This window comes from Pomacea canaliculata, linkage group LG1 (assembly GCF_003073045.1).
Source record: "Pomacea canaliculata isolate SZHN2017 linkage group LG1, ASM307304v1, whole genome shotgun sequence".
In the NCBI taxonomy this organism is placed as follows: domain Eukaryota; kingdom Metazoa; phylum Mollusca; class Gastropoda; order Architaenioglossa; family Ampullariidae; genus Pomacea; species Pomacea canaliculata.
In genome coordinates this window covers 36,977,218-36,994,927 of record NC_037590.1, presented here as the reverse complement: position 1 = coordinate 36,994,927, position 17,710 = coordinate 36,977,218, and the positions used below count along the sequence as shown (strand labels likewise).

The 17,710-nt window shown below is 37.2% G+C and overlaps 1 protein-coding gene across 1 annotated transcript; it reads left to right on the top strand.

The window, feature by feature from the left end:
- Positions 1-4: 4 nt before the first annotated feature.
- LOC112563301 (aconitate hydratase, mitochondrial-like) lies at positions 5-17,683 on the top strand. The gene is made up of 21 exons (XM_025237170.1): positions 5-89; positions 2,035-2,106; positions 3,416-3,495; positions 3,793-3,859; positions 4,097-4,168; positions 4,366-4,485; positions 5,598-5,690; positions 5,813-5,882; positions 5,976-6,064; positions 6,672-6,822; positions 7,234-7,338; positions 10,820-10,911; positions 11,823-11,928; positions 12,176-12,333; positions 12,794-13,052; positions 13,400-13,605; positions 13,984-14,081; positions 14,302-14,395; positions 14,647-14,779; positions 15,310-15,431; positions 15,873-17,683. The coding sequence occupies exons 1-21, from the start codon at positions 57-59 to the stop codon at positions 16,005-16,007; spliced, it is 2,355 nt and encodes a 784-aa protein (XP_025092955.1). The 5' UTR covers positions 5-56; the 3' UTR covers positions 16,008-17,683.
- Positions 17,684-17,710: the final 27 nt, after the last annotated feature.

The following is a 17,710-nucleotide window of genomic DNA, read 5'->3' as shown; positions in this document are numbered from 1 at the left end:
TCAACGTTTTGTGTTGATAAGTGACATCACGAGGCCCCCCAGCCCACCCGCGAAACATGGCTTACGTCTGGAGACCAGCTGCTTTTAAGGTATATACTATATGTTTTATTCCATAGGTTAAGGCCAAACACAGATAATTTCCTGAGAATCTTCTCTCAGAGGAATGTATTTGAAAAAAAATGTGTAATAGTTGTCGCTGATTGGGTTGAAGCCGTTGAACACAACAAAGTAGTGAATGTTCGTGAAGGTCAAAGAATCGCCAGACGATTTTACATTCACTTGTTCATTAAAGTGTAGGCACGGTTCATATCGTCTCCAAATTTGCAGCATAAATAAAAAATCTGATGAATTGGAGATACTGGCATGTATCTCTACAAAAACATTACGGAAATGATTTGGGGTAAAGTAAACCGAAGTTAACAAGAAAATTATCTTGTCATTTTTGATGAGCTGATCATTGATCATTGATGATCATCAAACGATTGTTCCAAAGAATGATTTAATAAGACAACAGTAGGTACACTAGGACTTAAAATACAACACATGACAGTACAATAGTGGAAGAGTCTTCTTTAATGGTGCATTTTGTTAATCGTTAACGGCGTTCAAGTTTGGAAAAGTGCTGATAGTGTAATTTAAAAAAAAGGTAAATCTGAACCTAGTAATTACAGACCTGAAAGTCTGACATGTGTTGCATGCAAAATCTCAGAATCGTTTGTAAGGGATGCAGTTGTCACATTTTACTTATGATAAATTATATGCAAGTTGCCAACATGGTTTTGTGTTAGGAAGGTCATATGTGAGTCAGCTGATGTAAGTAATGAAGAACATAACATTTCTAAACGAAGGCTATCCAGTGGACATAATATATTTTGCTTTCCATAGGGCCTTCAGTACAGTTAGTCATGAACATTTTTTGTATGAGAAGTAGAGTCATAGGCAACAAACAACTGGATTCAGATTTTTTAATATTAGAAGATTAAGGGTCACAGTTGGCAATGCTATATTGACAAATGTTAGGGTCTGCAGTAAGCTTAATCAGAGTAGTGTACTAGGAGCCATGCTTTTTTTTGATACAATATTTATGAATGATCTGCGGTGAGTTTGCAAAACACTTGCAGATGAAATAAGATGATACAAGAATTTGTAGTTAACCATGTACTGGCCAACTTCAAGGTGATATTGATAATATGCAGGGATGGACTGAAACTCAGTTTTAATATTGATAAGTGCAGAGTTATAAGCATTAGCAATTTTGTATCACATAATACACCTTGACAAGTGACAGCTTAACTAAAGACAGCCACCTTTAAAGTGAATTTGGGGTAACATTTGATAGTTCATTGTCCTTTGTCATTAATGCATTTTGTAAAACCAGTAAAAAATGCTGGCATTAATAAAGAGATCATTCTTACTTTAAGACACTTTCCTGGATTACATTAAATAAAGCATTTGGTAAACCGCACTTATCATGAGAATGTGGTGATATAGCAATGAATCTACACTTGAAGAGGTAGTAAGTTATACAACAAAATTATCAGTGATTGCAAACATATGTCATATACTGAGCGGTTAGAGTATTTTAAATCACACCTCCTCAAAGGAAGGAAAATTAAAGGTGACTTAATTTGAGACATAAAAAATATTTAGCAGGGTTATTGACGTGGATGATTTTTTTCACTGGTGTGCTGTAGTGTGCAAGAAGATTTACAACTTCGACGTGATGATGACTGGGACATTTACTACTGTCATCGCAATTTACTACTATTACTGCTTGAAGAAATTAGGTTGTTCAAAGAATGCTTTAAAGCCTAAATAGTAGTGCATGGAATAGAAGCTCAGTTTTATTTTTATACATTATTTTTTGCTGATTTTGGATCTTATGTTTTTAAGTTGGATCTTAAGTTGTCTGTCCTGCACACATGCAAAATTCATGCTATATAATCGTATATAGTATATACACAGGTATTATATTTGAATAATTAATTCATATATATGATTGTACATTGACAATATATACTTATTTCTGTGCAGAGCTTAGAAGCTCTAGGTCGTGCAGGTGCTGCAAAAAGCATCCACACTTCATCATCATGTTTTGCATCTCAGGTATGTTTTAATAATGCATTATGCTAAGATTATGTGTATGAGTGAGAAAGAGAATGTGTTTATGCATATTCATGTGTGTATATATATAAAATGTACAGGTTCTGTTTCCTAGTTTATTAACATTTGGCATTCTATCTCACTGATAGGATGCAGACTGTGTTTATTGATCGTCAAAACATCTTGCCCTGCTTCACTATTTTGGCTCTGTACTCGGTTATATTCATTCTGTATGTGAAACCACTTTCATCTTGCATCCAGTCTCACAAGATTTCTCATCAGTCAAATGCTGATGACACGCAACTGTACTGCTCCACTCCACTGGCTGAGTCTCACTCTGCTACCATAGAACCCTGTATTAACGACGCCAAAGACTGAATAGTAACAAACAAACTTAAACTCAATGATGATAAAACGGAAGCCCTCCTATGTTCGAGAAGAAGAAATCAATATTCACTCGTTTGTCCACCAAATCACATCAAGTTGGGCGAAGCCTACATCACCTTTGCTTTCTAAGTCAGGAATGTGGGATTCATTGTTATTGCAGACATGACTCTTGCTAAACAAGTTACAGCTGTCTGTCAGTCTGCCTATTATGAGCTATGAAGATCAGCGCCATCCATCACATTCTCTCTATGCGCGCTACCAACACTCGTCTGTGCATTTGTTCTATCCAGGTTTGATTACTGCAACTCCTTGCTTGCTGGCTGTCCTGAATACCTTCTTCACAAACTCCAGAAAGCTCAGAACTCTGTTGCACGTCTGATGTCTAGAGCTGGGAAATAGTTTTTGGACTGGCTACCCATCCGTTCTCACATCAAACTGTCCTTGCTATGTTTTAATTTCTTTGCTGGCTTCTGCCCCAATTATTTCTCTGAACTTCTCTTCCCTTATGTCCCAGCTAGTCAACTCCACTCCTTGTCTGATGATTGTCTCCTTTTTCTTCCTGTCACCAGAACAACATATGGCCACAGGATTTTTAGTTATTGTGCAGCGAAACAATGGAATTCTTTCCCTTTCCATATATAAACCCATATCTTTCATAAGCAAATATTCTGTTCACTCATTAGTTCTTCATCTTCTTTCATGCACTTGTGATGGTGTTATCTGTTTGCTGGTGAAGTTGTTCTTTAATGGTTGATTATAGGTTTGTTGTTCACTTTTAAGTGCAGCAAATTGCTTGCCTGCACGTATGGAAATGCACTTTACCAATGAAGTTATCATTATGTTAGGTCAAATTTACCATTATATAGAATACATAGGAGTAAATAAGTGTGCCACATTTAAACTAATCCCCACCCCAAATTTCTAGGTTGCAATGAGCAGATTTGACCAGAGCAAGTTCATTGACTATGACAAGCAAAGATCAGTCCTCAAGATTGTTAGTAGCAGGTATAGTTTATTTTCTTTTCCCCCATTCTCAGTCTCTATAATTTGCTTTTATGTTTTTAACTCTTTGGAACAGATAAAATAATTTTTTTTTTTCCAATTTTGAATTCTTTTAACCTTCATCTATATAAGCTTATTCCAATTGTCTCTTTGATTTTGGAAAGTCCGACTTGTGGACACCAGGGCACAATGCAATAGTTGATACACCTGATGTTTATCAGTTATGTTTGGCACTTTTTTAATAGTACTTATAGATAACATTTTGCAAAACATAGCCACAAATTCAGCAATTTTTTACAGGTTGGGGCGACCATTGACACTTTCAGAGAAAGTTCTTTACAGTCATCTTGATGATCCTAAAAATGAGGTAACTTTTCTCATAGATAATTTTAATTAGGCATCCTTTTTATTTTTAATGTGTGTCAAAAAGATTTTTTTGATGTTAAAAGACCTAAGTCTGACGGTATATATTTAAAATGTTTTCATTACTTTAACTTTTTTTTAAAATGCAAAATAAATTTTGGAAAAGGTTTTTGTTCAGAAGGAATGTTAATCTAGACAAACTTTACAGCCACGATGACTTGACTGAGCACTTTGTTTGCAGGTTATTGAGCGAGGAACCAGCTATTTGAAATTAAGGCCTGATCGTGTTGCTATGCAAGATGCCACTGCACAGGTAAACTGTTCCTGTTTTATAACCCTAGATAAAGCTTTTTCTAAGATACACATTTTGTACAGAACAGTTTCAAATATTGAATCATACTTTACATAATTGTAATACTTTTAAATTTGTAAAAGGTAGTATTTGTATAGCTTTCATTTGTTAAAGATACAAAAGCTTTGATCTGAAAAAGAATTTATGCTGTCTTTCAGATGGCTCTCCTACAGTTTATTTCGAGTGGTCTCCCTAGGGTTGCAGTACCATCAACAGTTCACTGCGACCACCTCATTGAAGCTCAGCTTGGGGGAGAAAAGGATCTGAAGCGAGCCAAGGTAATGAATAAGGTGGAGATGAGGTATCAACCAGATGATATGGAAAGTAAACTGGGGGAGAAGAGAAGGGATTCTTTGTTCTTGTTGCTTTCTGTGATTTAGCCTTTGGTTGAAATGCTGTCAGTTACTTCATACTCATCTTTCTTTCTTGCTATTGCAGCTTGTAAAAGTGTTACAGCTGAGCATTTACTTAAACACTATCATTTCTTCTTTGATATTACCAGATGACATGACTGTTCTTTAGTAGTCAAAAGTTGTCTCCCTTACGTTGAGCTAGTAGGTTCCCTGCGGGTGGGGTGCTCCACTGGTCACATGAGCTACAGCCTTCCAACAGCTATAAAAGCAACAGCAAAGTTAATGCAACAGTTTTTTTATGATTACAGCGGTGCTCATGCTTCATGCTTTGAGCTACTCGCAGACCTTGTTCTGCATCAGTCACCTTTCAGTGTCTTGTATTCAAGTTTGCTTTACGGTTCTGCTGGCCTTTTTCACAAATGTTTCAGAGATGTTTTGTTGTGTTTTACCCAATGTGGGAACAGCAAATGTCTTTCTTCATGCCACCATCTTGTGTTGTTTGGTAGACCATCTGCTGCTACCTGTCTTCGGTTTAGCAGTGTGACTACCTTCCATCTGCAATTCCGTTCTTTGCTAACGACAACTTAGAAGGACAAGATTCAGAGACTTCTTTTTCCCTGTGCTAAGTGTTTTTCTGTTCATTTGTGTCTTCTGTAGGGAAACGATATAAACGTAGCAACCTTGTGGCAGTGAAGTCGCTGGACAGCATGCTCCCTATGTGCATGCATTGCATATTTTATACTTCTTCCTGTGTGATATTTGTGCCCTTTGGTCCGAGAAGCAGTGGATGCAAGTTGGTGGGAGTGAAGCTGGATTGATGACCTCCTTGATACACATAGATTTAAGAATGTCTTATATATTTATAATTAATACCTTTTCCTGAACAGTTCTATGTGGATCCTGCAGATTTACTGAAATGTTCATTTTACAAATTCTCTTATTTCAAAATGTCTTTGATATATGTGCTAAGATTTCCAAATAAAATAGAAGTTGTGATTTGAAATCTCAGTTAATTGAAATATTTTACATATGTTCAGGATATCAATGCTGAAGTGTATGACTTCCTGGCTTCAGTGAGTGCAAAGTATGGAATTGGATTTTGGAAGCCAGGCAGTGGAATTATCCATCAGGTTTGTAAACTTTGTGTTCATCACCTTTAAGTTTTTTAATAATTGTTCAAAAAGAGATATATAATTTGTTGCTATGGAAAACTGTGTCATTCACATACAAGTTTTATTTTGTGTGTTTGCAGATTATACTGGAGAACTATGCTTTTCCTGGTGCACTAATGATTGGAACTGACAGCCATACGCCTAATGGAGGTAGCATTAAATGCATTTAAAACTCTTTTGAATGTGAAGATTTCATTTCACTGCAGTTCATACATGCTCACTTTATTGTTTTTTTACTTAAAGGTGGCCTGGGAGGGTTGTGTATTGGTGTAGGTGGTGCTGATGCTGTGGATGTGATGGCTGGAATGCCATGGGAACTAAAATGCCCCAAGGTTAGTGGATGATTGATCTGGTTTTTGTTTGTGTTGTCTTTTAGTTGTTTCCTTCTATATTGAATAGCTATTTAACTTTTCTTTTATTTTCTCAAGAAATAAGTAGTAAAAAAAGCCAATATCATAAATTATGTTCTATTGAACGCATCTGTATTTGGGCTGCACCCACTAAATATTTTTTAAATCTCTATTTTTTCACAAATAAGCTGCACTGGTTTATAAGCCACATATACACACAACTTGAAAGCTGCATAGTAATCATTTTGTCTCGTTTGACACGTGACATTCAGCATGATAAGGGTGTGTTGCTCAGTAACTGATCTGAATGCTTCATTTGTATATGGCTTTTATTTTAAAATGTCAGCAGTTAAGACTATAACATGAAAAATTAATCGGAATACGAAAAATGCAGAAAAATCCACAAAAAGCCGCATTGCTGTTCAAGCTGCATGGTTTGAAGAAGGGGAAAGCAGTTGCGGCTTTAAGTCCGAAATTTATGATAATTTGCAGTGCCTTTGCATTGTCTTAAATGCGTCTCAGTTCTTTATGATGTTGGTAGTTCTTTGATAAGATAGAATTCATTGTGAAGAGGATGTTGGTGGTGCAGGTGATTGGAGTAAAGCTTACAGGCAAGTTGAGCGGCTGGACCTCTCCCAAGGATGTCATTCTGAAGGTGGCTGGTATCCTCACTGTCAAAGGAGGAACTGGGGCCATTGTAGAATACTTTGGTCCTGGTGTGGACTCTATTTCTTGCACAGGTATTAATTGTTTCTTTTTTATTTTTTTTTATTTTTTTATTTTTTTGCTTCGTAGAGAGAGCTCTGAATAGAGCACATTTTTGACATCCAGACAAACTCTTGTCAGTGCAATATTCAGACAGTGCAACTTAGAAGACAAAACTTATTCTGTTTTTTTGCCATCAGATCAAATTAAAACTACTAATATTTATGCCTTTCAGTCTTTGTACATTTTGAATTTAAAACCATGATTATTAAAAAAATGAATTTTGTGGTTTGTTACTTAGCAAATTTGGTGATAAAAAACTTGAGTTGTTTTGACCCAAATATTTGAATAATTGAGACCCAAAGATTTTGTGCAAAGGTCAATGAAATAGTCCTTCAAGGGAATTAAAGCCTCTGTGTGTGTGTGTGCACATGTGTGTAATGCAGGTATGGGCACTATCTGTAACATGGGAGCTGAGATTGGTGCCACTACCTCTATCTTTCCTTTCAACCATCGCATGCAGGACTACCTCAAAGCCACCAACAGAGCAGGTGATTTTGCTTATTTCTTTCCCTTTTTCTTTTCATTAGTCATTTGTGACTTTGTTTTTAGTAACAAGTCTTAAAGGACAACACAATTACAACCTTTTTTCCTGTATGTTTGGGTTAAATTAATTTAAAAAAAATAATTCCCTAAATGTGAGTACATAATTATGCTTTGTTTTAAAGACATAAGCCTTCAAACAACATTCTTACCTGCCACTAGAAAGGTAGAAAAAAGTTACTCTTCTATACTGGAGAATTCTCTTACATGCAAGTAGTATGTGCAGCAGTGAGTGTGGCTCAATTAAGAAAACCTATGCATGTCTTCGAGCCAAAAGAAAAAAAAACATTGCTCAGGTTGTCGTTTTCAAGAAGCTATTTTTTACTCAGAAAATAAAACAGCTGATTTTGGAATACAGCCCTACAGATATAAACTTTATATAGAAGTTTTGACTGAAGTTGAAAAAAAAAATAATGAAAAGGTCCAAACCGAATTCACTCAACAGACTTGTAAGTAAATCTCCAGATCAAAATTTAATGGGCAGAAGTCAGGGTCATTACAGTCTATGTTGTATTGTTGATTCTCTGTACTAAGTGGGTGCATTCGACTTAATTTTTCCATGTGTATTATTGTTAATAAAATATAAACCCATTGAAATACATGTATGTGTTTGTCTCAGATACACTCCTGTATTTTTTCTTATTTAATAGATGGTTAATTGTCGGCATTTCATTTTTATTTTATTTTTACAACTGACTGGTAATAATGACTTTTTTAACACTTAAAAATATAATATAATAAAATATTGATGTAAAAACTTATTTCTTCCTCATTTAACTGCATGCAAAATTTACTATTTACTTACTGATACTCGCATGTGTTCCCATTTAAGCTCCTCCGTTTATCACCCTCAGTTCTTTTTTTATCTTTTTCGAGCATGCACATCCATGGTGCCCTCACAATGTCAGTTGCTTTTTAAGCATTGAGATGAATAAGGTATGACTGATGTTGTGTTTGTCACTGTATCACGATGTTACATGTAGACCAGAATGGTACAGAAAGCGTCAATGTTGCAGATCCAGTCCTTGATCTTTGTTTAAGCTTTTTATCAGCAGTTGTACCTGGTATAGTTGGTTTTTAACATCTTGTCCTTTTGTATAGTTGGCACTGTTGTAGGGAGAAGATCTCTTTGTTTTACTATTCTATCTATTCCTCTTCGTGCATCAGGTTGCACATAAGGCCTCAACCAGAGTCCGCCACCGATGTCGATCGGCTGAAACCCGCTCTAGGTGACCCCATGTCCAGCCCTTTCCTTTCATCTCCCTTTCCACTGTTCTTCTCCAAGTTTCCTTTGGGCGGCCTCATTTTCTTCGGCCGTCTGGAGTCCATCGTAGGGCGACTCTGGAGAGGTCTGCTGTCTGCTGGCGGAGCACATGTCCAATCCATCGCCAACGCCTTCGTTGAACCTGCGTGGTGATGGACTCGGTTTCAGTTCTTCGGTGGAGTTCTTCGTTGCTGATGGTATTTGGCCAAAAGATGTTAAGTATGCGCCTGAGGCATCTGTTTTGGAAGACGTCAAGCTTGTTACTGATGATTTTGGTCATCTTCCAGGATTCTGATCCGTAAAGGAGGGTGCTGATCACATTTGACTTGAAGATTCTCAGTTTGATGTTCTGGCTGATGTTTTTTGCCTTCCATGTGCTCCTGAGTGAGGCGAAGGCCTGGCTGGCTTTCGCCAGTCGGGCTCGAATCTCCACCTCCGCATCCCCGGTGTTTGACATTTTGGACCCAAGATAGGTGAAACTGTCAACTTCCTCAATCTCTTCTCCATTTAGTTTGATGCCGTCTTGGACTCTGGCGTTCACTCTCATACTTTTCGTTTTCTTTGTGCTGACCTTCAAGCCAAGGTTTCCAGCTGTTTCTGAGAAGGCCTTTGTTTTTTCATGCATGTCTTGGTGGCGGTGTGACAGCAGGGCAATGTCATCAGCAAAGTCCAAGTCTTCCAGCGTTGATGTTGCTGTCATAGTCATGGTCCATCTGATCCCTCTCCTCTCACTGTCGGTGGAAGTCTTCATGATCCAGTCCATGGCCAGGATGAAGAGGAACGGCGACAGAATGCAGCCCTGCTTCACCCCGGTACTGACGTTGAAGGGGTCTGTGAGCTCCGTGTCACAGACAACCTGGGATTTGAAATCGCTGTACAGCATTGCAATGACCTGAACAAGTTTTGCAGGGACTCCGTAATGCCTCAGGATCTTCCATAAGGACTCGCGGTGGATGCTGTCAAAAGCCTTCTCCAGGTCGATGAAATTGATGTACAGCGGTGTGTTCCATTCATTGCTCTGCTCCAGAATCTGTCGCAGAATGAAGATGTGTTCGGAGCAGGATCGCCCAGGACGAAATCCTGCTTGCTGTGGTCGGAGGTCTTTCTCAAGAGTAGCCGTCAGTCTTGACAAAACAATCTTGCTGAAGACCTTGCTGGTGAGGGAAAGAAGTGTTATGCCCCTCCAATTATTGCAGTCTCCAAGATCTCCTTTCTTGGGTAACTTGAAGATGAGCCCTGTCTTCCAAGCAACAGGGAGCTGCCCTGATTCCCAAACTTGCTTGAAGATTTCAGTCAGCTTGGGAGCTGTCACATTTATATCTGCTTTCAACATCTCTGCTGTTATTCCATCTGCCCCTGGTGCTTTGCCGCTCTTCATTGTCTTGACTGCTGCTGTCACTTCTTCCAGGCTTGGTGGGTCTGTGCAGATGTCAAGGTCTATAGCTGCTGGCTGGATGTCTGCAAGCTGAGGGGGATCTGGTCTGGCTTTTTATCAGCAGTTGTACCTGGTATAGTTGGTTTTTAACATCTTGTCCTTTTGTATAGTTGGCACTGTTGTAGGGAGAAGATCTCTTTGTTTTACTAAAAGTCCAAAACCGGCTTGTCTTGTGTGACAGCATAACAATTGATTTTAAAATGTTTTTTGAGCAAATTCTTGAGTATGGTGTGGGGATGAAGTTCGCATGGTATTTTTGAACAATGTTAATCCACTGGCATTTGTTGCCATTATCTTTGGACTTCCTAAATGAGTACAAACTCGATCCATCTGAGTGTCGAAGAGAACATTCAGCAAAAGCACATTGTGTGCTGATCTGTTTTCTTTTACCAAGGATTGCATCTTTTATCTTTGAATTCACCTCATGCAGACAACAACCATTTTTAGAAATACTTCCCTTTCGTCTCTTCCTGTTTTCTTAAGAAATCCAGGTGTGGTTAAGCAAAAGATACTAAAAAAAAATTAATATAAAATCTCTCGTGCCTCTTTGTCATAAAATACCACCGGAATATAATACTTTATGCTCTATTTCCAGTGATTTTCGCTGAGGACTCCTGTTGTCCTTTAAGAAAATGTTTTACATCAGGTTGAAGAAATTCTGACTTTTAAAATGCCAGTGTGATGCTCTCTTAATGAGAGATGCAAAGTAATTGCTGTTTTTCTGATTCAGACATTGCAAGCCTAGCTTCGTCATACAAGGATCTCCTGTCAGCTGATGCCAATGCCAAGTATGATGAAGTTATTGAGATTGATCTTGATAAGGTAATAATATTAATTTACTATTGTTTTGGTATTTATGTGTTTTCAGTCTTTAGAATAAAGAACTGCAGTAGATTTAAGATATTTGTTCATGGCTAATTGCTTATGGCTAATGTTTTGCATATTATAAAAAGTTTTCAGAAAACAAGAAAGGACCAAAAATAGATTGTAAAATAATGATTATTGAAGATATACTGTTATCAACATACTACAAAACTGTTGTTCGTTTGTGCCTTGGATATAAAGAAAACGGTTTTGTGTTCCATCTGGTTCAGACTTTTCTGTCCTGTTTGCCAGTAAACTGTGGTACTGTGGGAAACTATATAAGACTTTTGAAATCTAGATTTAACTATATGCAAATTGGTCATGAGTCCTGGTCCAAAACTCTGTAATGATTTCAATCATCAGGCTGACTTTATTTGTTTTTGCAGACTTCATCTTTGTTTGCTTCACTTAATATATGCACTTTTGTCTGAATCATTTTCTTCATGATAAGGACCTCCCCCAACATTCTGTCACACACTCACACAAAGAGACTTCATTCACACATCTAGTTTTTAAATAATGCATTTTAAAGTCTGAAAACTACATGCTTTACCATTGTGGTAGGACAGGTCAAGTAGGTTCAGATGATCAAATATAAGTCAAAAAATTGTAATAGCTAAAAGGAAGGAAGTTTGTGAAAATAGGTCTATAAAACTTCCTTAGAGGCATCTCTTTGTTAGTGGACAAACATCTTAAGTTTGTAGATCTTCATGCTAGTGGCATAGAGAAGACAAAAACTGACAAACATATCAGTGTTAGTAGTGAGAAAAAAGTTGAGAAAATATCACGTGATACTTCCAGCAATTCTAGTTACATTTCTTGATGCTGTATCAGTTTCTTCTTTTTTTTTTTTCTTCTCAATTCTATAGCTTGAACCACATGTCAATGGACCTTTTACACCTGACCTGGCTCATCCAATCAGCAAGCTAGGGGAGATGGCCAAAAAAAATAGTTGGCCTTTGGACATCAGAGTGGGTTTGTATCTGCCTAATGACGTATTTCAATGTTTCCATGGTGCACTAGTGATGGACAAGCATAGAGCTAAAGATAGAGAAAAACAATTTTTCCAGTAGGAACAGTCATATCATAATGCCATTCTAATGGATGCACCTGAGTCATTTTTGCAAAATGAATGTAATATTTGTTATGCTTTCTTGGAGGGTTATGTTTCCAACTTTAAAACATTTAATTCTTCAAACATCAGTCCTGCTCTCTTTCGTAGGTTTGATTGGAAGCTGCACCAACAGCAGCTATGAGGACATGGGTCGAGCTGTCAGTGTTGCTAAACAGGCACTGGCCAAGGGTCTAAAAGCAAAGAGTTATTTCACCATCACCCCAGGCTCAGAGCAGATTCGTGCTACCATTGAACGAGATGGCATGGTTAGTGTTTATCTGTGTCTTTTCAAGTGTCTTCAAATTAGAATGTTCTTTGCCATGACTTTAGGGCAATGTGTAATTGACAATGTGACCAAAGGTAGAATGTGAACTGGTATTGGGAAAGGAAAGTTGGATAGGATTCTTTGGAATACCACGTGATGGATGTGGACTACTTTGAAAAGGAACAGTACATTACCACCTGGATAACATGCCACATTTGAGTGAAATCAGCAGTTTTACAGAGGTTGTTATGGTGCTACATAACAATCATGGGCTATAACAAAAAGGTACAGCACAACCAGTCTAACAAGAACAAATTTGTTATATGGGACGGGGGCTTGTCATTGATGTAGGATTGTAGGTGCAGGTGTCTTCTTTCTTTCATTTTTTCATTGTTGCATGTTCGAGCCAATGTGTTTGGCTTTCCTTACTGTGAATGGAGATATTTTTTTCTTATTTTCAGGCTAAGATATTGCGTGATTTTGGTGGTGTTGTTCTTGCCAATGCATGTGGACCCTGTATTGGACAGTGGGACAGGAAGGACGTTAAGAAAGGAGAAAAAAATACCATTGTCACCTCTTACAACCGCAACTTTACTGGACGCAATGATGCCAATCCAGCTACACATGGATTTGTCACATCTCCAGAGCTTGTGACAGCTTTGGTTATTGCAGGTGACCTGTCCTTCAACCCAGAAACAGATTATTTGACCGGTGCTGATGGTAGGTGCATATTTGTACATGCATGCAATTGTTTGCATATGTGTGTGTGTCCTACTACCTGTTCAAAAGCTATGGAACTCTGATTCACAGAGTAAGATTAAAGTCTTTTGATTAAAAGATGCAATAAGCAAATGAATTATGCAGATCATCTGAGAACCAGAAAGTAATTACCATACACAGGATAAGAAGGGAACGAGTCCTGGCATGGTATGACAGCATTCATTGATAGGCTTGCAACCAGTTATTAGCTTTTGGTAGCTTGCTATTTGTAAGTGAGCATTTTTTTTTTTTATTTCAATGGTATATGTAGTAAATTTATTTCATTGAGCCTTTTTTTTAATGGGTAGGCAAGAAATTTAAACTGGAGAGTCCCAAAGGAGATGAATTACCAGCGAAAGGTTTTGACCCTGGCCAAGATACATACCAAGCTCCTCCACCATCTGGAGACAAAGTCATAGTGAAGGTGGCACCTGACAGTCAGCGTCTGCAGCTTCTGACACCATTTAGCAAATGGGATGGAAAAGACCTGGTGGACATGCCCATTCTTATTAAGGTTAGCATTTCAAAGAAACTTTGTGAAGATAAAAAGATGAAAAGTACCCGAGATTTACACCTGTGATTCATTGTTAGTACTTCTGTTATATAATCATATTATCTATATTATCTCATCAGTATTTTGAAACAATATTAAGATGCACATTGGTTGCACTCAAAATCTAGAGAACAGGCTGATGATGCCAATGATTCCATAATAGTGAATAGCTTGTTTTGATACTTGCATTTTTGTCACATAAAATGTTCCACTGCATTTTTGGTTAGAGAATGCACAGGATTTATCTTCACAGGTTTTCCTTTCTGCTAGTGAACAGATCTACTGTCAGTAGCAGCACACAAGTTTTCTTTCAAAAATTTAGTTTGTTGTGGTCTGCAGGTTAAGGGCAAGTGTACAACTGACCACATCAGTGCTGCTGGACAGTGGCTGAAATACCGAGGTCATCTAGACAATATCTCTAACAATCTCCTCATTGGGTATGTATTCAGGGTGTGTGCATAGGCAATAGTGCATGTAGTGTCCATCAATTTCTAGAGTTTAACATTTACTGTTGTTAATAGAAGTATTGAATGAAGGCATTTCGAACATGAAGAGAAATTTTGACATGAAGAGAAATTTTTGGTATTTCTTTTTAAAATATGCGCATACATGCAAGTAGCATAAGAAATTCATTGCAATATTGCTGTGTGCTTTCAGGGCAGTAAACAGTGAAAATAACGAGATGAACAAGGTTAAGAATCAGCTGACAGGAGAGTATGGTTCTGTTCCTGATGTTGGTAGAGCATATAAGGTAAAGCATCATATACATGTCTGCAGCCACATGGATATGCTTGCATACAAATGGATGCTTATTTATGTTGACACGCTTCACATTACTGGGTAAAAATGATGTGTGATAGCCCATGTTATTTTGTGTGTCTGCCTGACATTTCGAGAATGGATTTTAATCAACAGTTTGAGTTAATCCATGCTAATCTCTATAATTTACTGCAAGCAGATGTAAGCAGTATTATAGTTTTGACGGTTTACTTTTATAAACAGGCAAAAGGTGTGAAGTGGGTAGTGATTGGAGATGAAAACTATGGTGAAGGTAGTAGCAGAGAACATGCAGCACTGGAGCCCCGCCATCTTGGAGGGGCAGCCATCATTGTCAAGAGTTTTGCTCGAATACATGGTAGGTGCTCATTAGTTGTCATTTTCTTTCTTTTGAAGTAGGCTTTTGACATACTCTTTTATATAACATTATAGTTTTTATATTGCTGTCTTTGGTCTTAAAAACACAACATTAAATCAAGGAAGCTTTTTTTTAAGAAAGAGACAATTATAATAAGCTTTTCTAAAACTTTCATGATAGTATTTTTCCAGATTGTTTGTTTTCTGCATATTGAAATAATCATTATATCATGATAACAGCTGGAAAAAATATTTTTCCCCCCACCCCACAAGCATCACCCACTTTGTACTGCATCAAATGTAATTTAAATACAAGGCAATGTACAGCATGCACTTCCCTACATCTCCTAAACATGGCATTTACAGATGTGTGTAAAAATAAAGTTTAATTTAAGCAGAATTTATACACAATGCCAAGAGTACACTGCCTGCAAACAAATGATTCTTTGGACAGTCAGGAAAGTTTGTGCAAACCACAGCCTTTGCATTAGATGACTTCATTAATGGTTTTAATGTTAACTTGCTTCACAGAAACAAACTTGAAAAAGCAAGGATTGCTTCCTCTGACATTTGCTGATCCTGCTGATTATGACAAAATACAGCCTTCTGACAGAATTTCGCTTCTAGACCTGAAAAACTTGAAACCTGGCTCTGTAAGTATGGTAAACTCCACCTTCCTTCCCATCTCCCCCCTCACCAAAAAAACCCCTCCTGAAATCCCTATATCCAAGCAAAGTCTGTTTTCACCTTGTGTTTGAATATAACTGTTTTAAAGATGACATTGAATAAGGGGTTCAGAAGAGATTCCTTAGTACAATAAGTAAACTATTTGAGACACTAAACAAGTGTTTGCTTATTCACTCTGTCATTCGTTCACTGTATAGTTTCATAAAAAGATTGTATCTGATGGCAGTGGAGCTAATCACTAATGCCATCAAAGCTATTAATGTGTTTCTGCTGTAGATTCAATCTCTTTAGTTTTCATATCACATATCCATGTTTCATTTAAAGATAAGTCTTTTAACTTTTGCCTATCATTGTGAAACATGACGGGCAACTTGCTCGTTTTTTTTTGTTTTTGTTTTTTTTTTCAGGATGTCATTTGTGAAATTAAGCACCAGGATGGCAAAGTGGAGAAAATTAAGCTCAAGCACTCTATGAATGAAGGACAGCTAGAGTGGTTCAAGGCTGGCAGTGCTCTTAATCGAATGGCAGAACTAAAAAAGTAGACATTTTGAAGCAGTGTTGCTATTCATGAAGACAAAAGATGTAGAAAGTGTGCAAGCTGAAAACAGTGCTTATTCTTTTGTAGATCTGAACAGCATTATAGTAAGAGTATAGCTGCACGTTTAAAACATCTAACATTACTTGTTGAGGCAGCCTAAGGTACACACTTGGATGTCAGTAGGGTTCAGTAAACCAAAAAAAGGCACCCAAAGATGTAAACTTATCTCTTGTGGAATTTTTTTTTTCTTTTTGATCCTGACTTTACACTGTCTTAGTTATCAGAAAGTTTGGTGTAAACAGTATAAAAGCTGCTTTGGTTGTTTGGTACAGGTGCCTGTGTTTATCCCTGTGTTGAATATTTGGAAGGATGTGGGTGTGAGAATGAGATGGCTTTGTACACTTTTGTAGCTGTTGAGTGCCAGACATATTCAGATTCACTACAGATGAGATCATGCGTCTCAGCCCATCTCTTGCTGATAATGTAATTGATGTACTGAAAATTTTATTAAATACAAGTATGGAAAATATACCCCTCATTGTAACGTGGTCTGCGTGCCAGATTTTGCTTTACAAGAACCTTGTACAGATGTATTATACTGCTAAATGACACCTGTGATTAGGGATCTAGAGAACAGGCTGGTGATGCCAATGGTTAAAAATGTAAAAGTTTTTCTGTATGTTTGTGAAATGCCTCGCGCTTTGTCTTTAAAGCCTGGTGTATATAGGAAAGATTAGACAACAACACTAAGTAACATACTGATGACTGCTTACTCACGATGTCATTTGATATTTGCATATGCCTGGACACGTCATTGCCTTCCAAAACTATGTACAAATGCAAATGTCAAATAACTATTATATTTAAATTCATCTTATAGATGAAGTGATGTTGTATCAAGCAAAAACTGGAGCAATATCAGTAACACTACAAGTACTTTTGAAGATGTTTTATTCATCTTTTGCTCAGTCATTTTCAGTGGAGGCATTAGAATTTTGAAGATGTGCATACAATTAATTTAGTCTTGGTTTCTGGATTGTGATTTAGACTATAGTCAGTTATTTGGAAGCCAGCTTTATATGATGTGGCCTATTTTCAACACTGAACAGTATTTTGGTTTTTATTTGATTGCTTTTATTGTTACTACATCTAACCAAACTTGGAAATCTTCACATTTTGTGTGTTTGTCAGGGATCAGTCTGTCATTTTGAAGAGTTAGTGCATTATTTGGACTGACTTAATGTGATACAAATTTCCATACATTTTGTCTTCTGTAAAAGCTTACACTGTCTGAGCCTTTCAGCTCAAATTTGTGCTGTTCTCACTAGTAAAATCACAGTGAGATGTTTCGCTAAAATGTTATCGCTCCAGTTTTCATTATACAAAGATTTAACCTTTGTGGTGTTGGCAAAATACTGCATTAATTCATTACTCAGTGTTGATATCTTTAAATCATTTTTCAACGTGCGTCGTGAAAGAGATCCACACCCTCTCGTTGATTTTGCATGGTAAGTACTAAAGAAAAATATCAACCATGAAAGTTTTGTTGCAACTACATTAAAAAATTATAAATTATGCACAGCTGATTTTTATTACTATTATTATTCAGATTTTCCGCCAGATCATTTGAAATGATTGCAATATAGAAGAGAAATAAACTTTCTTGTCTGACTAGCCAAATCTGCTGCTGCTGTTTTTTCATTTGGG